Genomic DNA, 23,392 nt, shown 5'->3' on the forward strand with positions numbered 1-23,392 from the left:
AAAAATTAAGAATACACATTTTATTACAATACATTTTCCCTAAAAAATGTGACCTATTGAAGGTTTTCCGTGTACCTATTTTGAATATCACCTACCTAGAATGGACTGCACGCACATTACACAATAATAATTACATTGTGATAAATGTCCCCCTGCCCTCCACTGTTAGTCTTAATATATCAAAGTATCGTAATTTTTCTTACTTCAGCCAGATATTCAAGCTATAATCTTTCATAAATATTAATTTTTCAATCGACATAAGACAAGTCGACTTTCTATTAATTTTAGACGCAAGAGTATAGTATTTGCTATATTTTGATTATATTAAGAGGTATAGTATAAACTGCCACAAACAATAGTAAGTCTTTGGAATGTTGATGCTGAGCACAGATGTAGAGTATACTTACTTTTGATCTAGTGGGCCAACCTTAAAAGTGAAATGAAGAAATCTAAATTAGCGGACCCCCTTCTCGTATTGCTAAGATGCAAGATCTGCGGGCTGTATTAGACATTTCCTTCGAGGAGGTAGTACCACTCATACAGAGAAATAGCAAATCCAAATCGAATATCCAGGAAAAAAGAACCAGTAAAAAAACCTGACATAACACACACAAATACAAGAAATAAATCAATTATGGTACCAACAGAAATATAAAAATGCAAAATATCTCAAATCGTACAACGAAAATCAGAGAATCGCACATTTATATGCAATTAATTAACCTAGATAGGTACTTATTAAAGACATTTATTATTATTATTATTAAATGTGGTTTAACAAATTAATCAAACGAGATCAAAATGATATCGTAACTACAAATGGAAAACAAGATAAATCATTTGAGTATAAAACGCATCTACGGTTCAATTTAGGCAACTCGTAAAATGATAAATTGCATGTATTTAATGAATATCAAAATGAGAATGACTTTGTTCCGGCATCGTCCATCATTACTTTAATACACAAAAAAATGTAAGTGAGAATGCCAGCAGTAGGTATTCAAGCTAAAGTAGACCATCACATATACAATTCCGCATTTTAAACGGAAGAAGGGTTAATCACCCTTCTTGTATTGCCTAGGCGCCAAGAACTGCGGTCCCCACGAGATGAGAAAGAAACATATACTGCTAAGAATCCAGCTGTGAGGTTCTTTTTCCACGGAAATAAATAATTAATCGAAACATACAGGATAACACTATACTGATAATCTCGTATAACATTTGTCGGCATAAGCATGTACACATTGAAGGCAAGCTAAAACATGACTTACCTAACGGTAAAAAAACGACGGTAACCCACGCCATGCCTTCAATTAACAGGTATCAAATCTAAAGTTGGAATCGTAACAAAGTAAGACACGAAATAAAATAAATACAACAAAAAATTAATGCGAGTACTACCTTGATAACGCTTGGAAAAATATAGAACACTTAAATACAAAAAGCACAAAAAAAACCGGTTTAGGCAGACATCTGCTTTACAACAAGGCTGAGTAGCCAGTGGTCGCAACGACGCTTTCGTTGTAATGTGTGTTGCATATCTGTAGGGGTATGCCATCACACACCTACACAGTTTACGACACTATAACAAACAAACATACGACGCAGTATTTTATGCATAATGTAATAATAACAAATTGACACATGAAATGCAATCGTTAATATAGTTAGTACAAGAAAGAATAAAATACCCTTGTCAAACAAGACAACAAAATAAATATTGAGAACCCGGAAACGCCCGTTAGCTGACTCCAATTTTGTCACACCAAGTGACCAAGCTTCGTTGCGAAAAAATTTTTTTGGCACCTGCGCAGAACGAATTTTTCCCACTGTGATTCTTTGGAATGTGAAGTCTGCTGCCTAATTGTACGGGTATGTTACCACAACGTTAAAAGCAAAGTTATTACGTCAGAAACTGAAGAAATGTTAATTAGTAGGCTCTCCTTCTTGTATTGCTCACACACCATCCGTCAACGGGCACGAGACAAAGCAGCAGCTTATACAGTAAAAAATTGGACTGTATGGGGTACTCCCCTTACAGAAGAAAGAATTAGTCGAATCGTACAGAGCAATATCAGACTTATAATACACTTTCACATGAATGCATAAATAAATATTTAATAAAGGCATAACAACCTGCATAGTATAACAAACAAACATGATTCATGTAACGGTAGGTACATTATGAAACACATACTCATCAATCAGGAAAAAAAGAAACCTTTGGAACTATTGGGATATTTTATGCAATATTAGCAATTGGTCTTTTAGGTCAGTAAAATGAGTTAATTCACATATCGACTTGGCGCTTCTATTAATATACTCACATATTTTCCATTATAACACATGCCATTTGTGTTAGAAGGTTACAGAGAGGGTATATAGTTTTACGAACCATAGGCGGTGAACCAAGAATGATGCTCTTCATTATAGGCGTTATAAATGGATGGATGAATGAACATCCACATAAAAGCGTCACTGGCTCGACGTCATGCGAACATTTCTAATAAACTCAGCGCCTGATTGGTGGATTCAGAAATTGGTATTAAGGATGTTCGCATACCACATGATAACTTGGAAATGCGAACCAACATGTCATCTCCTCCTCGAAGAATCCGATGGAGCCCCATGTGATAGGCATGTTGGTTGCTTATGTTACTGAGTTTACCTATTAGACGATCATTACTTTTGTCAATAACCGTACAATGCACTCTTTATCAATCCCCAAAAAAATTATGATTGGTGGCTGTTCCAAAATATGAAGAACACAGTAGCAGCGAATATCTCGAGTTAAACTTCGCCCTTTCCAGAAGTGCACTTCATTTTCTCTACTTTGTACGGCTTTTGAGTTACAATGGCATAGGCATAATATCTCTTAATCAAGCGCAAGCATTTAGGATGGGAGCGACCAACGCCGCATTAAATCGCGATGTGAGACGCCTTTACTATGAACCATCAATCGCGTCGCGACGCTCGCCGCTCCCACTTTGTGAACAGTCCTTAACGTTTTTTTTATCTTTATCATTTTAGTAAATGTTCCAGTGTCATATAAAAAGTTCGCATTTATTAATGACCTATTCATCACATTCTTTAATATAAGTTTGCAAACGTAACATTGTATTCCCTTTTCCTAATATTTCGATCATTTCTCCCACACTGGGACCTTCCTGCAATAAAATAATTTCAATAATCAATTAACCTTACTGATAGCTGCACCTTTAACCCACTCAAGGCGGAACGCAACATCTGCATGAAGGCACTAAATTTGATGTTATTTTGCGAACATATTTCCTTGAACAATAACTTTAGGCTGTCTTTCGTTAAACTTTCTTGTTCTTCAAGTTTTTCGATTACATTTTTGATTAGGCGCACATGTTCTTGTTTGGCTCGATTCTCGGCTGGTGGTATCCACAAGAATGCCAATTCGTTAGATACTAAATCGTTCAATCGATTTATTCTAGCTCTAGTCCAAGATAAGACCGACTTGATATACTGTTCATCCAATTTTACGGAGTTGTCTAAAACCCTTTTCAAAATTTTATTATGCCTATCAATATTATTATAAAGTGCAACAGAGTTGATCTATGGGGTTAAATTGGGCCACCGAGCAAGCACAGTTGAGACCAACGCCATGATCATTATTGTAAATGAAGATCCTCTTACCTATCAGGAAACTTCTCCCTAATTATGTTTTGTACTTTTGCTACTAAAATTTTTAAGTCAGCATCACAATGTATTTGTCTGTCCAATTCAAGTCCATTAAATTCCAACAGTCGCTCTGACATTACTTTGCCCGAGTGTGAATTAATGTTCTTTAAATCAAACTAAAAAAAACATGGTTGATGCCAACTAAATCGTTCAATACATTACCTGATCTGCCAACTCATCCATCGTGTAAATTCTTGGCTTCAAACCGCGTTCGAGATCCTTATCAAAACCACCACCGGAATGAGTTATCAAATTATTAAGAGCTTGCGGCAAAATGCCGTTGTCTCTGTAGTATTTTATTTGAATATCGCCTTGCCTTTTGCTCAACTTAGTTCCATCGGAATTCATTAGTAGTGGCAGATGACCGTACATGGGAGGATCCCAGTTAAACGCTCTACAATCATCCAGAGTGCGTTAAACGCCTCCTATGTATATACAAATTTACCTATACATCATAATGTGTTTCGTGGTTGAAATTTGCCATTCGACGCCTCTGAGCACGTGCGATATTTTCATAAAATGATCATCGACGACATTTGCGAAATGGTATGTGGGAAAACCGTCAGACTTAAAAATGACGGGATCTCCCTCATTTAACACCACGTCATATGTGATAGTGCCATATATCAAATCTTCGAACGTCTGAAGACCAGGTGTCAACTGAAAGTAATTTAGGTGAATTATGCGTAAAGTCAATGAAGCACATGGAACAAATATATTAAGCTAAGTTGTAGGGGAAGTAGGGGGAGTGGGGGTCCCGTAAGCATTTTAATGCCTATCAATAATGTTTTAAATCGCAAAAAGCTAAAATCCTGCAGAAAGTATAAAATGGATATAGAAATACTATTTTTATTTAAAAAATTTGAAAAAAATACAAAAACAAAGACGATTTTTTAAAAGAAATGTAAATGACCACAATTACCCCAGCTAATAGGGGTAATTGGAACAGGCGGCCATTACCCTACCTAGCAACAATAATCACAAATAAACTCTCATTTTACAAAATTCGTGCACGCTTAATGTGCCCAAGTTTGGTACATAACGCATCGGATCCATAACTCCCTATTGTTCCCAAATTCACCGCAAACTAGGCATATGTCTTTACCAGGCACAGTTTCATCGTTTACTTCATAGTCATTTTCATCGTTGGATGAGCCTTGCTTAAATTTTTTGGAGCAACTTTTCTGGCTATTCTTTTTTAAGGTACGTTAGACGGTTCACCACGCATTTCAGCATTAACAGCGCCAAAAACTTTTCTTTTATATGTGGGTGTTGTTGCAATGTTTCGTTTAACTTTCTTCTTTTCTTTCTCCTCCAAGACATCTTTGTTTGGTGTCGATGTAACTATTTGAGAATGTTGTTTAGTACTTTTTCTTTTTCCATTTGTACCAGATGTACTAGGACGTGCATGGAATTTCCATAAAACTCATATTGCCACTTTGATGTTTGAACTATTAACTTCTGCCTCTGGTTCAGGTCTTACTGTGCCTGTATTGTTAGAATCTTGCAAGACGTTGGATGACGCTACTTCGTTTTCTGCATTATATAACTCTGCTGCAAGGAAATCTTCTTCAGAAAAAACATCTGAGTTAAAAGGGCATATACCCGTTTTTTCAAAGCCCTTAATTGCTTTTTCCGCAGTTGCAGTTCTCATATAGGCGGCATTAAATATCAGCAATTGGGAAAGGAGTTATTTTCTCGTGAGGATGATTTTTAAGGTATTTGCAGCATTCTACATTAAACGCTGATTTAAGGGAAGAATAAAAGGTTACGTCAAGTGATTGAAGACGATGTGACGTGTGTGGAGGGATGGTTAGAAGAGCAATTCCATTTTCTTTGCAGAATTGATAAGCGCCGAGAGTGGAATGATTGTCCATAATCAACAAAACAGGATCATCTTTGCTAGCTTTAACGAACTGTTGAAAATTCTTTAGGTACTGTAGGAGTAATTCTTCTGTAATCCACCCTTTTTTACTACAAGAATAAAATGAACCTGGAGGGCCTCCCCTTTCAAGCAGTGGCGACATTCTTTCCCTGGCAAATATAAACATTGGCGGTACATAAACTCCACCTGCGCTGAAGGCACAAATTGCTGTAATATTTCTCCCTCTCTCCCAGCTAGTTGCAAATCCCACTTGTTTTAGCCCTTTCTCGTCAGTATTAAAAATTCGGAATTCTTTAAACTTGTATTTCGTCATTAATTCATCTAAATTTTTAAAAAATAAATCATCTTCTTTTTTATTAAAAAATCGGGGTAATTGGGGCGGGCCACCATTTCCCCAAACTTGGTGGCTCCTATAACCCCAAAATGCATACATTTGTAATTACAATAATAAAAAATGTAAATTAAGACAAGGCCGTAGCTAGAACGAAAATTGTAAGGGTGCAAACGAAATGTTGGAGGGTTGTTTACAAAAATGAAGTCTCGAGAGACTTGTTTGTCAAAAAAGCAAAAAATATATTAAAAAAAACTAATTTTATCCAATATATATTATATATTAAAAAAAACAAAAGATGTAACATAAAATAAACAAAAAGTAAGTCAATCGAATAAATATTTAAGCATACATAAAAATATTAGATAAAAATTTAGTTTATCTAATACAATTTATTTATAACAATAGAAAAAAGCTGGAATATATTCATTAAAATAGTTGCAACCTTCTCTCTTTGGCATTATGAAATTCTCTTAGAAGTGTGTTCATGTCTATATTTTTAGTTTTTTCCTTTTCGAATGTAATCAGCGATGTTGCCAACTTGTCAAGCAAGAAACAAGCCTAGAGCTAGAATGTCCATAACTTCAGATTTCAGATATCTGAATCTGAGTTATTTAAACTTGTTACTTTTGAATCAAATTGCATAATTCTAATAACCATTATTGTACTCATACTACAAAATGTAGTATGTAGGTATTATATCAAGAATAATCATTTTTATTGTAATAATTATGAACAACAATGATATTGTATATTTGTGATAATTAATTGATAATGTACAAAAATAGCACTATTGTTCGTGATCGATCAGAGGGTGCCAGGCACCCTCTGGCACCCCCCTGGCTACAGGCCTGAATTAAGATATAATAATCATAATAATAATCTTTATTGTCCAAACAGGTGTAAAGATATGGGCTCCATACCTTTTAGCACAGCGACAAGGTGATATGGAACTGTAGTTTCACACAAAAATGTCTTATATAAACCGTTGCCACACGAAAACAATACCACAGCTACACACCAATTTTCTTACATGACACGTACTAATTTAGGAAAATGTCGGACTACTCAGTTACCCTGCAGGTAGACACGCTTGGAACTAAGAGCGCTACTTATACAATCTGTTCAAAGATGGCGTACCACATTTATACTGATTTAAATACAGAAGGTATTACTTATTTAGGGGGGCCATCATTACCCTGATGGCCACCATTACCCAGGTTTCCCCTACATTATGTACATTTATTTTGTTAAACATTCGTGACTTCACTCTAGTAATTTCTCCTATGTTATTAACTCGTTGTATGAAATAACCTTTTTTGCTTTGCCTATAAAAATCCTACCTGTATGTATTATGTGGTAAAAAAATAACGTGGTGATCAGGTAAAGCGCCAATGTTAAATATCCGAAAGATCAAAATCGATACGTTACCAGAATTATATTTTTAAATCAACAAATTTTGTGAAATGTTGGTAATACATCGTCCGCTTGATTTGTGATGCAAACGTTATAGGTTACAATATGAAACTTTCGAATCGTAAATTAAAAAAATCTCTCAAAATGTAATATTCAATTTGAATGCATGTTCTAATGCACTATAAATTACCCCAAATGCTTACGCGAAACGATATAAGCGATTGTTCAGAGAAACACAAACTCAACTCAGTTTAAGTATGTATGAAATGTAAATAAACTAACCTTATTGTGAGAGTCGACGTGTCTGTGACGTCACAATGAACATGAGTTTTAACAATTATGGAAATGTGGAACGACGACAACGCACGAAGCCCACCTTCAAAATCTTACATCCTTTTAACAGTAATCTTTGATTTAAATGCCACTGCTTCATAAAATATGGCATAAAAGCGAACAAAAAAAGCGTTACATGTAAATGGCAACAATGTAAAATACAAAGAGCCACTGTAACATTTGTATTACAAATTCTGTATACATGGTAATTCAAAAATATATATCAGGTACGTTCATAGTGGTATATGGAGGTAATTGTGGCAACTTAACATTCTTGTCCTTTGCAATTTTGTCTACAATATGCCAATGCCCATCATAATGTCATTTAAATTGAGTTACTCCGTCCAACAACTCGGATTTCAAGTAATCTTCTTCGAAACGCGACTACTTCTTTATTTGCGCCTTGTTGTCACAATTGTTTGGAACTTCCTGTAGTAATAAGACGCATTGCCCACTACTACAACAGGTTTCTCGGGAATATTTGGAAGATTAGTTTTAAACCAATTTTCGAAAAAAGGTCCGCTCATCTACTGTATTTTTTTTGTCAAGTAAGTTAGTTCGGTGCAGTAAAACGAATCTGCTGTTTTTGATTAACCACGGTTCCAAGTGGGAATGGAAACCTGTCTCTATATGTCGAATAGCAATAGATAGGTAAAAAATCGACCTATTGATTTCTATTGGTAAGTCAATACTTATGGCTATAAATGTCGATCAAAAACAGCTTAGAAAGAGCCTCCCTCTCTTAGAGAGAGATCGACTGTTAAAGGAGTGCCAGGAAGTGCTTTCCAATATCTTATAAGTAATCAGTGCTTTCCAGAACAATCCACCACCTTATTAATAGTGTCTATAGACCCTCTAATTTTGTAGATCAGAGAGTTTTAAATTTATTCCAGAATTTTCCAAGTTCCATTTTTGCGTCTTTCAGATCTATTTAAGTCCTTCCCACAGCTTTCCATACCTTTTTCAAAGCGCTCTAGACCACTTTCCAAGATTTCCACGCTCTGGAGAAGGGTTTATTTTACCTCCTGGGAAGTTTTCCACTGTTTCTTGCTGAAGAGTCATTTCTAACACTCTGAAAACAGTTTATATGACTTTCTAGAGCCTTGACTGTGCAAAACAAGCCTATATAAAAAAACACAGAACCAATCCATAATCTGTGAAGTGTCTTATAATATTCTGGATGGCGTTTAAAAGACGTTTCAGATCTTTATCTAATTTTTTTGCTTTGTGTATTTATGTATGTATTTTAATAGGGTAGATATCATAGAAGGTTGTGAGAGGTAAGTTACTCGAACCTAGCAATGGCAATGTCGACTGTACCTACCGCAAGGAATTTTAAACAAACCTCGTAAAAGAAAAAGCTTACTTTGAATCGAACACAGTGCGGCATATTACTATTCAACTTCGATTGAACTTGTTCTTTCGTTAAGTGGCGACATCTGTTATCATACTTTGGTATCTGTCCAGTTCTGGCCGCTTCCAATCTCAATAAATCTAATCTTTTACTTGTGCAGAAGCATCTGTATGCGGACTCATTGTCTAAAAGCGTGTTCACCTGATCTCTAAAAACACGAGTGGTGCATTAATTGAATAATGTACTTTACATAATTACTACTTATAAAGCGATAATCTTTGAGACTGAATGTACGGCCCGTATAGTCCACCTATACGTGGACCTTCGTCGATGTACACTCCGGCCCAGTTCAAGTCTTTTTGTATTTGCTCGAGAGCTCCGTCTACCACACGTGTCTGATCTGTGTCTTCTATGCGGAGTATAAATTTTCCACGTTTAGATTTGGCGAAGAGAAAGTTGTACAGTGCCGTACGTAATCCTCCCAGATGCAGAAAACCTAGCAATAGCACCATGCAGTTTGTTATGCTTTATAGCATTGCGGTGGATACCTGTCGGGCTGGGGGCGAAACGTACCCTTACCTCACCTGTGTGAGCCAACTGAGTCAATATAATCCCGCATTTATTTCTAATTTTTAGCAGGCCGCATTTCGACACAAGGAAATGCATAATTCCGGAGTGTGCGGCGCTTTCTCAATTCGAGCACTTTCTCTTGTTTTTTTAGTAACCGAACCGAAGAGATTTCATTTTCTGTGGTTGTGGCACTCTTGCTTTGCTACCTTTGTAGGTTATTTTATATAATACGGCTGTAAATTTATTAAATTAAAATCAAATGATCAGAAATTTAATGTAAATTACTTCACTTTTGACAATGGTAAGTCCAAATTCTCAAAATTCATTAACTATTTTTCGAAAATTCTGGAAAAGATGACAGAAAACTACACTATTATTATTGTCATCCTATAACCTTTCTCTGCTTTAATTCGTTTCATTTTAGCATAAATTGAAGTCGTCGCAAAGAGAAAAGGTGAAAAAATTTATCTCTTTTACGCAAACTGGGGAGAACACAGCAATTTACTGCTTAACACAGAATGACTGGAAGTTAGATCTCGCCAGTGACAACTACTTTCAAAATCCCGAGGCGTACTTCCGAGAGCCCAGGAATGTCGACAAAAAGAAGCTCGAGTCACTCTACACTCGATACAAAGATCCATCCGAAGTGGATAAAATTACGGCAGACGGCATAATGAAATTTCTAGATGAGCTGGGACTTTCCCCCGAATCACGACTAGTATTAATAATAGCGTGGAAGTTTAAGGCTGCTACGCAATGCGAGTTCACTAAAGAGGAGTTTATTAACGGAATGACGGAGTTAGGTTGTGATAGTGTCGAGAAACTTAAGGCGCGATTATCAAATTTAGAAAGTGAATTAAAAGATAGTTATAAATTTAAAGATTTTTATCAGTTTACGTTTAATTACGCTAAAAATCCCGGGCAGAAAGGATTAGACCTCGATATGGCTATAGCTTACTGGAATATCGTTTTGAAAGGAAAATTCAAATTCCTAGACATTTGGTGCACGTTTCTACTGGTAAGATCGCGATGAGCTAACAATATTTAAAGCGGAATTTTAGGAGCATCACAAAAGATCCATTCCGAAAGATACGTGGAATTTACTGTTAGATTTTGCCGGACAAATTTCGGACGATATGAGTAATTACGACGAGGAGGGTGCTTGGCCCGTACTAATTGACGATTTTGTTGAATGGGCAACAGCTCAAGCTAGAGAAAATCAACCACATAGCACTAGTCAACTTGATTAGCAAATTGTTTTTTAACAAAATTAAGCGATTGCTTTTATTTTTATTTTTTTATTCGATAAAAAAAATACGGTCAACTTCTTCGAACTATTATGACAGTGCCACCTCGTTTATGATGTAAAGTAGATCAGTTTTGATATATACCTATTGGTAGATTGTAAATATTCTAATTAAAATATTAATTTTTTTTACTCGAGTTTCATTAGAATTGATTCCTTTTTAGTTGCCTATTAGATTAGATCATGGAAGGGTGGATTCTGAATTTAGGGAGGAGGGTAAGCAAAGTGTGTACAGAGAAGACAATAAAGTTGGGATAGTATTTGTACATGCGCACCACTGTTGGTAAACAATTGAAAGTCAAGTTTGAGTCGAGCACACACTTGAAGAACGGACAGTGTATCAACTATAATATAAAGTTGGTGTACGTAACCAAGTTCCATGTAATCGGTAGTCTCCTTAATCTTTGTCATGACCGGCAAGTATTCTGCCAACAATGTTCCCCTAGATGTGAAAGTGATGGACACTTACAAAGAATGAAGTATGGATTGTCACCTCACTTATGCTGTGCCTGAAGGGGTTGCAGTCAAACCTATAGGTACGATGCATGTGCTTGTACAATTTACAGTGCATATAAAATATCTCTTCCAAGCAAAGGTAGTTCTCTCGTGATGAACCTGGGGTAGCTTGCCCTTGATGCCTTCTAATCCAATGCACATCCAATGTGTCTCTTGATTCAAAGGAGCTAAAGAGCGTTGCTGTAGTGATACCTCTGCTACAGACAGTACAGGAGATTTTGCCAGAGTTGGTGCCTGGATATAGCTGTATTGTCACCAGAGACAGGCCGCCACCACAGACATAGGGTGGCGTTCATGCCTGCTCTTATTATACGGAAAGAAATAATCAAGGAATTAGCTAAATTGACAATACAAATATGACCCTTTCGGTATATCCTCCCCAAATCTCAAATAGCAAAAGTTTTTGAAAAACCTACATAATATTGGTCAAACATTAGTTTTCAGTTCGAAATGTTATAGTTTTTAGTATACACAGTGTCCATTTTTCGAGCGCCACTATGGGGATCTCACTTATCTTAAGAGATAAAAAGTTGGTTAAATGGGGGAAAAGTTGCAAATTTCCGGGCTGAATAAGAATCTCTGAATCTGAAAAGAAATTTGACATATCTTCAATAGTTTTGAAGATATCGCAAAAAAACGAAAATTTCTGATTTTCGTTTTTAATTTTTTTATCAATCAATCGTAGTAGACATTTCTAATTAACAACTTATTTGGACACTTTATAATGGAGATTTCAAATATGGCATCCTGTTTTTAATTACTTTCCAGATGACGGAGAAACACGTGGCAACTGTAGTTTTTCTTATGGGCGCCATATTGAATTTTGGGATTACGCCTTTTTTTCTCTTTACAACGATATATCACACAAATGGTGGTTCATTATCACATTTTCCTAAAAATACAATTTTTAATTTTTTGAGAAGAGTGCTTTGGGTTCTTTTGTTGTAAACAAACGTTTGACAGTTTGATCCATCTGTCTGGTTGCAGCGTTGTCAGAGATGTAGAAATTCGATTTTCATCTGAACAGAATTGAACCTTCGTTTTGCAAGAAAATTATAATTAAAATTAGAACAAAATACATCATTAACATGTGTTGAAATTGCCCACCTCCTATTCTGAGCACAGTGCCACTCTCTCCTAAGATTTGCTATGGCTCTTGACACATCCCTTCTTCTAATCTTGTGCCTGAGAGTGCCCACAATTCTATGAAGAAGTTCATCAGGTCGGCTGGCAATGTTTTGTCTGTTGCAGCAGCCCGATGAGAAATGTAGTAAATTTGGATCATATCTCTTTGATCTGCACTTGAAAAAGGCATTTTCACAATACAACTAGCATAAACCTAAATGACACTATAACTCTGGCCAGAAAAGATTGCCGGTCACAGCACACCTTGTGTCAATTTACAATCTATGTTTTTTTAAAGATGCGAACGACTTCCGGATTAGGATCGTGCCAATGTTGAACGAAAAGACTTTTCATTCAACATTGCCACGATCCTACCCCGGAAGTCGCTCTCATCTTTAGAAAGACACAGATTGTAGATCGGGATCAGGTCTTCTGTGACCGGCAATTTTTCCTGGCGAGAGGTTTACATGAAATAAGTCAACCTTTTGTTCATAACAAAAGAACGATTTGTTTTTCCAAAGCACTCTTCTCAAAAAATTAAAAATTGCATTTTGAGGAAAAATGTTGCCCCAATTTAACCAACGTTCTATCTCTTAAGATAAGTGCAGTGATCCCCATAGTGGCACTCGAAATACATGTCAGCACTCAATGGTTATCCTCAAAGAGAGTTGTGATGACACCCCTATGGTTAGGCAACACATCTTACATTTGAAAAGAGAAGCAATATCACAGATTTAAACCCTCTTATATCTGTGGCAGTATATACCTACGCGAGAAGGAAGGTCCTCTAATTCATTTTTCTTCTATTTTGTATGTGGTTCTGTACCTTTTCGTGTTAAATTAATGGAAACCTGATATGCTGGAGTAGAGCGATGCTATTTTTTTTATGTACCTAGGTAGACTTAGATCATATACCATGCGATCAAAAATGAGTTGCTGTCGAGGGACCTTTGGAATTTTTGTTTATATGGGAAATCGTATGTGTAACATAAACTTCCAAAGGCGACTCGACAGCAATTCATTTTTGATCGCCCGTTATGTATGATCTAAGTAAGTACATATGCAATTTAACATTTTACGATTGTTTTTGTACTAAATTGCAGTACCTACTAAAGTATTAAAGCTCCTGTTCACAAGGGGACATGTACGGCGAACGTGTACGCCGGACAGATCCGTATCAATTCGTATGCGTGCTATGCGCGTGCTCGGCGTGGGCGTCCATCGATCAAGATGATGAGCACGGAAAATTATTGCCACTTCCTATTATCCATAGCAATTAGCACAGCACTCGACACAACACAGCCTAGGGGCTAGTAACTGAAATACATAGTGACAGAACGCCGGCGCCGCCTGCTCGTCTATTGAGATTTGTCCGTGATCTGTGTAGGTACAGACAAATCCACTTGTGTATAGCTCAAGACGGATCTGTCCGTCGCACATGTCCGCATGTTAATAGGACCCTTTAGACTAGCCGCCCATACTCAACCTTTTTTTTCTCAGGCCACATATATACCTTATCTATTGAAGCGGGCCAATAAAACAACAATTATAATAAAAAACGAAACATAATTCTACACCAGCGTCTTCCACATCAACTTCTCAACATAAAACTTCAGTCGCTCCAATACTGAAAAAAAGCAAAACAGATAAAACAGCCGATTACTAATGACGGAACATGAAAAAATTGCATACCCAAAAAGAAAAGAGGAAATGCTTACTTGGAGCCCAGAATGATCATTTAAAAGACATCCAAATGTAAAGAAACATGTAGGTAACCGAGCATGTAACTATTTTCCAAGTTTGATACGTAATAGTACTTAGTTCTTTTTTTTAAATAAAGGTAGGTATTTGTGCTTAGCTCAAAGTTAGCATTAGTCTTTTTTCAATTGTTATGGGCTGAGCATCCCAGGTCTTCCAGGCTATATGCGATGATGCGTCATTATGGCCATAGCCTGCCCAGTCACTCAATATAGATTTTTGCCGCGAACTTGTGAAAATTTGACGCATAATTAAGTTCCGCGAGCCACATATGAGGCCCGTATGGCTGCTGTAGACCATAGGTACGTCAGTAGGTACATGGACTGCTCAAAGACATCGTTTGGGTAAGTTCACGTATAGTGAAGTCAATCCGGATATACACTGTACAGTAGGTGAGTATTTACCTACTCCATATTTTGATTCTTGAGGCACAGTCGCCATGCTTTTTTTTTGGTTGAGCTGCAAATTCCTTCCCTGAGCCAGGATGAATCTCTCTGGGTACTTTTTAGGTATACCTATGAAATACTACCTACCATCGGTATGAACCGAGTATTAGGAGTCCGATTCATCAACAGCAACTGATGGTATTATATGTTATTACGCAACCCCTAATAATGATTAAAGTTTTTAGTTCAATAAAATAAAACTATCTAATGGACGATCAAAAATGAGTTGCTGTAGAGTCGCCTTTGGAAGTTCTAGTTAAATACGATTTTCCATGTAAACAAAAATTTGAAAGACGACTCGACAGCAACTCATTTTTGATCGTATAGTATTAGACTATGTACTGTGTTTGTACATTTAGTTTGTGGCAAAATATCTTTCCAAATACAATGCAAATATACATGGAATTTTGATGAGCTAATCAAATGAATGGAAAAGATTGCTATAATAGGCAACCAACTCGACACGAATTTATTTTGTACGATAGGTAATATAGGGTTAGCTATTAGTTTTTATATTTGTTATTACCACAGACAACATATACTATGTCTGTGTTATTACTTAGTAGCATCAAATTGTGATTTTCTAACACAAAAGATGGTATAGTAAAGACTATAAGGTTGAAATATTAATAAATAATAAAATAAGTAAATAAAGGCAAAAATAAACAAATAAAACATGTTATTTGGGTGGTAACAGGTTAAGAACTATATATATATTCTGACCCCAAATGAGTGGCAATACAATTTTGGTAATGTAAGTCGAGGTTTCTTGGTGAACCCAATTGTGAACCTTATTTAATGTCAGGGGCCATTCAAATTATATGGTCCTCGAACTAATCAGCGATAAAATTACTTGTTTGTAATATGATTCAGATTGACCTGAGCAATTTCAAACTTGTTCAGATAAACTCGCGACGTTAAAAATACCAAAGTTACATAATTTAGGCACGTAGGCATATAAACAATGCGCGATAATGGAATAAGTTAAATATAATTAGGGAGGTACTTTTATTGTTACTCGCCAACTACATAATTGGGGCACTTTTCTTATGTAACTTTCCTTTTTTTAATAAGTTCAACCTACGTCATTCTGTATACTAAGAGACTACAAAGTTCCCCTTTTACAAACAGAAAGGTTATTTATTAGAAGATTACTAAAATAAATCAAAGTAAATCATGAAGGTCACAGGTTACTGATATGAAAGTACCAATTTACTTCTGGCTATTATGCTGATGTTGATATGTTAATCGGGTTGATAGACAATGGACCCCGTCGCGATAGATTAGGTACATTTGAGGGAACTATTTAAAGAAGAAAATCATTGTTAAAAATGGCTGCTGGTCAAATCCATAGATACCTAGGTTGTACCCTATGGAAAACGTTCCTTTACCAAAAAATCTTTGTAGGTCGTAATACTCGTAATTAGTGTACGAACCGGCTTAACATTTTTCTTATTTAGACATCATGAACTAATGTTAATTATCGATACGTATAAATATTTATAGATACTATACAAAGTCATTTTGATAAACTTATCAGAACGGACATTTAAAACCAAAGGGTTTGCAATTTTGGGTTTTTACTATGATTGAAATGTTGAGTCTGCTGTCTGACCAGTGTGGAGGTCGAGGTTACGTTCGTTGACCCCAATGATAAAAGATTATTCAATGCGATAATCGCGGCCTACATCGGCCCATCGTCACTTGCTTTTAAAAGCAATTAAAATATTTCCAAAAGTTGCAGTTTTGTGACTGTAAATTTTTTGATTTGATAAACTCATTGAGTTCAATGCATAAACTGAAGATCTGAGATAATTCATATTGATTAATTACTGTCTTACATACAGATCATTGACATTCCCAAACTTTTGAAATACTCATACTTACGTCAATCACCATGTTTCATATATCAAAATTTAAAATTCGCGGTGCACGAAATGATCAAAACAACACCTTGGACATAACAAAGATACCATTTTTCCCAAAATACGAGACGAAACTAATTTACCAAGAAAATTTAAGTATAACGTGGTTCGAGATTGGATTCTCGCAATCAAAGTACAGTTACGAAGAATGTCAAAATGGCAGTCACGCGTGTACCCTTATTGCAGTAATCACCGCAGCCAAATGTCATTTTGGAGAAGTAAAAGTAGGTACTTATTGATAGTTTGCCGAATGGCCCAAAAAAGAAGTCTTTTGCAGATAGGATTGCCTCAGGAACATATTAACGAACAGTTAGTGTTGGCACTAGCTCATGGAATGCTACTTGGTAACTCGATCCATGAAGACCTAAAAGCGAAAAAGACCCTGTCAAATTATAATTTAACAATACCACAATCGTTGAAATATGGAAAAGGGCACGTTAGAGGGTTAAAAGAATGGGTAGAATCAAAGAAAGCTGTTCGATAACTCTTTAGCTAAGTATTTTTTAGTTCAGCGAGTTATATGCCAAAACATTACAAGCCAGTTTGTACGAAAACCTGAAGCGTCAATGGCAAAGATGGCAGCAGTATTGCGTGTCAAAGAATAGATCTCTTAAGGATCTGTACGTTGTTTTGATATGTGACAGTAGAAGCGTTTTATTTATATTTCAGAGCCACAGTGATACGGTAAGTAGAAGTGTTCGCTTAATAATTAATTAAAACATCAAAATTTGCCCATGATGCTATTAAAGATAGGAAGAGAGGCGACTTCTCTCTTACGTCATGAATCAAATGGCGCTTTAGTACCTAAATACTAAGCGAGGGTGACCATTCATTTCTACTTTGTAGGTGTCACTAATCGATTCGCACAGACATTCCCCTACGAAAGGCGCTTTTATTGCTACTACGAGCAGAGTCAAGTTGAAATTGCTGTGCCAATGGTTTGGAGATGCTATTTATAAATATCACAACTCCTTTCCTCAATTATATGAACTGTCGTACTTATATTTTAAAGATATAAGTAATTATCTTATAACTTACTAACAAATTCATCATGTCCCAAACTGTTTCAAAGTCTTACTACGAGAAAAGCCGCAAAAATAAAGAAACTATTATCAAATGTGTCGTTGTGTCCATTTTACTGAGAGTATACAGGGTGACACTTTTAAAACTTTCAATGGGCGATATCGTTTTTTATATTAGAGGTATCACAAAATGGCCAAAACCGTTTCGGTAGAATAGAGGGGGAACCAAAATGGTCATATAAAGAAGGAACCAACTTCAACCTCGTACCCCCCGCCACCCCCATGCCTAAATTTTGAATTGTGACGTATCACTTGTGATACATCATTGGAAAGCTCTTAAAAAATGCTTTTCAGAAATACCATACACTGGTACATTTAAACTGCCCATTCACAATTTATTACACTAAAATTTGAACTCCGCAAATAAACAACTTTTATTTAATAAAATGTTCAAAATGTTCACCGTTTTGTTCTAAACAATACCACAAACGGTTTTCAAATTCATTTCTAACATTTTTAAACACTTCCCTGGAAAGTGAACGGCACTCCCTGACTATCCAGTAGCGAAGATCATTTATGGAAGCTGGTTCAGTTTTGTACACAACCGATTTTAAATGCCCCAAAAAAAGAAATCCAATGGTGTCAGATCTGGAGATCGTGCTGGCCATTCTATAGGACCTCTTCGTCCTATCCACTGTCCCGGAAATTTCTCATCTAAAAATTCACGAACAGCCATAGAGTAATGAGGAGGAGCCCCATCTTGTTGAAAATGTATGAAATCTTCAATCAAATTCATGTTTCCGTCAATTGGATTTATTTGATTCTCTATTTCATGAGTGATCAGAGGCTCGACGGTATTTTGTAGCATGTTTAGGTAAGTATCTCCAGTTAAATTTCCTTCCATAAACAGAGGACCAATAATGCTATCACCTAAGATACCCATACCTGCCCAGACGTTAATTTTTTGGGGCCGTTAAGTATGCCCCTCGCGAAAAAGATGAGGATTTTTATCGTCCCAATACCGGCAGTTATGTTTGTTCACATTTCCATTTACAAAGAATGTACATTCATCACTAAAACAAATGTTTTTCACCAGTTCCGGATTATTTTGAATATTTTCGGTCATTATTTCACAAAATTGGATTCTTCGATCGGAGTCGTCTTCGGTTAGTTCCTGTACAATCTGCATCTTATAAGGGTAGAATTTGTGCACCTTAAGAGTTCGTCGTACAGTTTCTCGCGAAGGTCCGGTCATAGTCGCTGCTTTTCGAATAGATGATGTTGGGTTTGCACCAAAATGACCTAAAACTTCAATCTGAGTAGCTTCATCCATTATTCTTGGTCCGTCTCTTTTCTTATTTTCCACTGACCCAGTTTCTTCAAATTTAGTCACTAACATTGCAACATAAGTGTGACTGACACGTCGTTCTGGGTGTCGGGCATTAAAAACAGCTGCTGTTCTAAATGCAGATCGCGCTTCAGAACCATAGATGAAAATAATTTCAACTCTTTCGGCTAACGTGTACACCATTATGAAATCTTTAGTTAAATTCAAAATTTGTAATTTTCTTGCCAAGAAATACTAAAAACGAGACTAAAATAATAATAACCGATCAACAAATAAAGCAATAGAAAATTATTATTTACTAAAAATTGCTGTCATTGTTTTTCCAAAGCATCACTAGATCTAAGAAATTTTTTTTATTTCAAACACTGACAAATTCATCAAATACTCAAATTACTCATTTTTATTACATAAATTGTGAATGGGCAGTTTAAATGTACCAGTGTATGGTATTTCTGAAAAGCATTTTTTAAGAGCTTTCCAATGATGTATCACAAGTGATACGTCACAATTCAAAATTTAGAAATTTAGGCATGGGGGTGGCGGGGGGTACGAGGTTGAAGTTGGTTCCTTCTTTATACGACCATTTTGCTTCCCCCTCGATTCTACCGAAACGGTTTTGGGCATTTTGTGATACCTCTAATATAAAAAACGATATCGCCCATTGAAAGTTTTAAAAGTGTCACCCTGTATAAAAGTACAGTAACGTGCTATGGTCGCTTTGAATCAGACTCGTAGTTAGTGTTCATGTTCTAATCTACTAGAAAGATCGAGAAAGAGTACTACCTAGTTGATTTAAATAGGTAGGTACGTTACGAATACTCTGCGAAACTATGCGGGGTGTAAAGATAAGTACTTAAGTATGTCAAGAAAAAAATAGGTGCCGTAATGGGGCGACATCGATTATTTTTAAAGCTATTGGCGCAATATTGCCGGAACATTCATAGGGTCGATTATTTAAAAAATATTGCATGTTGACTGAGACAGTCTACTTTATCGATCCAAATGGTTGGACGGTCGATACAAAATCCCGGGTCTCATATAATGAATGGCTTCTTTGATTTGAAGTTCCAACACCATTACCCAAAATTACGTAATCCGACGGACAATGTCACTAAAAAGATTTACGCATAATAGACACTGATGCATTCTTCTAGTTTTCAGGGTCACATATGATTTGATGTATTTTATATTATAATTTTCTAAACCGTAAACTATCTCATGAAATTAAAGTTCACCAAACTGTAATTTACAGGTTTAAACTCCAACCACCCTCGGTTTACCATGAAATAGAGGGTAGAATTTAAGGTTAAATAGAAGGCAAAATAGAAGACAGAATTGAAACTTTGAAAGTGAAATAAAGAGCACACAAAACAATGTATAATCGGTTCAAAAACCAACTGAAAGTCAAACGGGTGGTTTCTACCTGAACTAAAGCAAGGGCACTGAAGGGCAAGCGGTGGCATGGGCGTACGCAGGGAGGGGCAAGGGGGGGCCGCTGCCCTTCCCTGGCCTGGCCACAGGTTACGTTTTATGTTTGTTAAAAATATCTGTAAGAATTGTCTTTGTTGGCTTCTAATTCAAAACCTTTTCCTTTGAGATTTAAGCAATGAAAGAGGTTTTAAGCTATAAATTAGAGTACCGATCCCGAAAATCGCTGTTCCCATGCCCATCGGATTACTCGGCACACCGGCTCTCCTGCTGTCGGGCTGAGCGAAGTTATCGTTCACTAACTGTGCAGTGGTCAGCCAGTGATGTTCCGTCTACCGATTTTTCGGTAGATCTACCGATTTGCTAACTAATATTTTGAGATATAATAATTTTGAAGACGTTTTTAGTAACTATTACTTACTAAAAATAAAAATGTATATTATGTGTTTCATTAAACATTTTTTTCCCCCAATTTTATTTTTTGCCCCTCCCTAGACCAAAAGCTGCGTACGCCCATGAGCGGTGGCGTCCTGAACTAAAATGTAGTTCGATCGCATCGCCGATTCTCTATCTCTATGGCGGAGACTTATAAACCATCTTTCCTTACACTCGATCTGGATCACCCTGTCTATTATGTATTCTTGAAAGAAATTTAATGCTCCATCTCCATATTTCTGTAGAATAAAAAGTATGACCAAAAACGTGAGGTGAAAATTTTCTGTCAACTTTCATAAATATGTATAGAAGCACAGTTGTATACCAAATTTAATAAACTTTCATTTTCATTCACATGACCTTTAAAATATCGCCCGCAACTGCATCAATTTGTACTTTTGACTAGACAATAAATGCAGTACTTTCCAAAACCCCTTTATACGAAATCAATCACGCTCACCGAAGCATAACTGTTTAACTGCATTCTACTCAACTCACAAATGTAATAAATACTTAAATGAGACGTAATCGGCGATATCTATCGACCTTGATGGTATACAATGAGATTATGGTGACACCATTACCTCTAGTTTCTGAATTATTTGGTACACGGATTCTTCAATGTCTTATTTTTCAACTCTTCCTTTTATGTCTAAGAATATGGGTAACAAATTTGGTTCCAATCGGTTCAGCCGTTTAGCAGGAAATGGGAGTACAGACGGACCGACAGACAGGCCGACATCGTCGAGATGTTGTTTGATTCGGATTCCTTGTGCTTCAAAACGTGCATTTCCGTCAAAAAAGTGGGGGGGGGGTCATTTTTTACCCCAACGCAATGCCTCCCTTTACTAACCGTGTTGGTGGTAAAAAAAACGGATCAAACGCATGGAATCATGATACACGGGCGATCAATAACGGATTGACTTCGAGTCGCCTTTGAAAGTTCAAGATATGATTTCTCGTGTAAATAAAAATTCCAAAGGTGACCCGACAGCAACTTTTTTTATTTATAACCCAAGTTAGTTCTTTATTTAATCGTAAGGAAGCTAAAAGGGAATTAGCAATCGCAGTTAGAAATGCAATTTTTTTCAGATGTAAATAGAGTAGGTAAATTAAGATGTATAATGCTTTACGTGAGTGTATTCGGGATGCGGTAAATGAAGCGGGACATTGTAATTAAAATAAGAGCGAGTTAAATACGTCTATAGTAACCGAATGTTGAACGACAAAAACACTGTAAGTGGAACAGCAGTCAAAGTATGATTCCATTCTTGACTGAACTCCGCCCTTAGGCAGTTACTTTTAACATACATATGTAGATATTTATTTTGTTTAAATGCCTAATAAAGACATTTATTATTATTATTATCGCGCAAAGTAGGTATTTGTATCATTTATAGTAAGAGGATGAGGTGTTTATTGGGTCAGATTTTACAAAGGCGATACCTATAAATACGAGTGTAAATAGTAGGAAATCGGAATTCGTTAATCTGAGTCACGCAGTGCCAAATTTGGGCCGGTTGTTTTCGCAAAACGCATTGTAGGTACATTTTCCAAGTTAAACCCTCCACAAGCGGAAAGAAAACCCAAGTGCGAGCCATGATCTACACCAAGTCACATTCGGGCTGCGGACAAAGATCTTCGCCACATTTCCAAGAAAATTGAAAGAGCGTTGAACATTTTTCGCCACGCCCCCGGATTCTAGAGTCGGTCCGTGCAATGATGAACAATTGTTCTATCGAGTTGTAGTTTTGCATTCCGTCTTGTTGCCATTTGTTGTTGTTTGCCTAGTTGCATATTTGAATTAGCGTCGTAGTGCATTTGTGTAATTATAAACTATTGAAGATAATTTTAAAGGCAATTTTAACCACCCACTTGCAATTTTACATCAAGTTGGTGTTTGTGGACACCGAGTGCCAGTAAAATTTAGACCTGCGCGCCTGCGTCTGATACTCCTTAACATATTAACGTATTGCAATTCGCTTTATTTTTATTGTATAGAGTGACAAATACAGTTAATTTTCTTTTAGCACTTGACAGGAGAATGGAAGATAGTGCATAGAGGTTCTTAAAACGGCTATAAATCCATAATTGAAATTGCCATGCCCTGCTAAATCCCTTTTCCTCTATTCTATGTCTGAAAAACAGTTTTACCCACATGATCCCTTTCTCTTTGGTCGTTTTTCTTACTGTACCTCGCATTCACGCCTAGTCACCACCGTACCCTTATATTCCACAAGCTACTCTAGCCCACTTGTTTCGTTCTCCCGTTATGGGCGTGCAAAGTCGGACGAAAAACGGTTTCAGGATATCTATGCAATTTTCGAAATTTAGGCAAACTTGCGAAATGCCACCCCAGAAGACAAGGCAGTTTGGAAGACTGCGCTGCTTCTAGAATTTTCATTTTGCTGCCTATACATCTATAAAACATATGTTTGTAGATTTTGTAGTTTGTCACGCCAATAAAAATAGAACTGCGCAAATAA

The 23,392-nt window shown here is 36.4% G+C and overlaps 3 protein-coding genes and 1 long non-coding RNA gene across 4 annotated transcripts; 2 read left to right on the top strand and 2 right to left on the bottom strand.

Annotated features, from left to right (window-relative positions):
• Positions 1–3,044: 3,044 nt before the first annotated feature.
• LOC116170956 (probable glutamate--tRNA ligase, mitochondrial) lies at positions 3,045–9,726 on the bottom strand. The gene is made up of 8 exons (XM_031487544.1): positions 9,576–9,726; positions 9,289–9,523; positions 9,040–9,235; positions 4,154–4,368; positions 3,871–4,102; positions 3,664–3,824; positions 3,217–3,526; positions 3,045–3,167 (listed from the first exon to the last, which is right to left on the bottom strand). Exons 1-8 carry the CDS (start codon positions 9,691–9,693, stop codon positions 3,075–3,077), a joined length of 1,560 nt encoding a protein of 519 aa, XP_031343404.1. The 5' UTR covers positions 9,694–9,726; the 3' UTR covers positions 3,045–3,074.
• Positions 9,727–9,743: 17 nt separating this feature from the next.
• Positions 9,744–11,035, top strand: LOC116170957 (DCN1-like protein 1). Its single transcript, XM_031487545.1, has 3 exons — positions 9,744–9,898; positions 10,022–10,615; positions 10,659–11,035. The coding sequence occupies exons 1-3, from the start codon at positions 9,896–9,898 to the stop codon at positions 10,845–10,847; spliced, it is 786 nt and encodes a 261-aa protein (XP_031343405.1). The 5' UTR covers positions 9,744–9,895; the 3' UTR covers positions 10,848–11,035.
• Positions 11,036–16,606: 5,571 nt separating this feature from the next.
• Positions 16,607–17,761, top strand: LOC116172267. The gene is made up of 4 exons (XM_031489443.1): positions 16,607–16,897; positions 16,951–17,130; positions 17,181–17,357; positions 17,520–17,761. Exons 1-4 carry the CDS (start codon positions 16,646–16,648, stop codon positions 17,712–17,714), a joined length of 804 nt encoding a protein of 267 aa, XP_031345303.1. The 5' UTR covers positions 16,607–16,645; the 3' UTR covers positions 17,715–17,761.
• Positions 17,762–22,874: 5,113 nt separating this feature from the next.
• On the bottom strand, positions 22,875–23,373 carry LOC116172482. Its single transcript, XR_004145667.1, has 2 exons — positions 23,102–23,373; positions 22,875–23,043 (listed from the first exon to the last, which is right to left on the bottom strand). It is a non-coding gene; the product is annotated as an uncharacterized LOC116172482 (long non-coding RNA).
• Between the last annotated feature and the right edge of the window lie 19 nt (positions 23,374–23,392).

This window comes from Photinus pyralis, unplaced genomic scaffold, assembly GCF_008802855.1.
Source record: "Photinus pyralis isolate 1611_PpyrPB1 unplaced genomic scaffold, Ppyr1.3 Ppyr1.4_LG5, whole genome shotgun sequence".
Classification (NCBI taxonomy): Eukaryota; Metazoa; Arthropoda; class Insecta; order Coleoptera; family Lampyridae; genus Photinus; species Photinus pyralis.

Excerpts from the sequence above, each read along its gene's own strand:
- LOC116170956 (XM_031487544.1), bottom strand. The coding sequence starts at position 9,693 with ATGCATTTCCTTGTGTCGAAATGCGGCCTGCTAAAAATTAGAAATAAA. Across the intron at positions 3,825-3,870 it reads TGGATGAGTTGGCAGATCAG|TTTGATTTAAAGAACATTAA; the intron begins GTAATGTATTGA and ends TGTTTTTTTTAG. Across the intron at positions 3,527-3,663 it reads AGGGAGAAGTTTCCTGATAG|GGTTTTAGACAACTCCGTAA; the intron begins GTAAGAGGATCT and ends AATTTTGAAAAG.
- LOC116170957 (XM_031487545.1), top strand. Across the intron at positions 10,616-10,658 it reads TTTGGTGCACGTTTCTACTG|GAGCATCACAAAAGATCCAT; the intron begins GTAAGATCGCGA and ends GCGGAATTTTAG.
- LOC116172267 (XM_031489443.1), top strand. The coding sequence starts at position 16,646 with ATGTTTCATATATCAAAATTTAAAATTCGCGGTGCACGAAATGATCAA. Across the intron at positions 17,131-17,180 it reads TTAGAGGGTTAAAAGAATGG|TTCAGCGAGTTATATGCCAA; the intron begins GTAGAATCAAAG and ends AGTATTTTTTAG. Across the intron at positions 17,358-17,519 it reads TTCAGAGCCACAGTGATACG|GTGTCACTAATCGATTCGCA; the intron begins GTAAGTAGAAGT and ends TCTACTTTGTAG.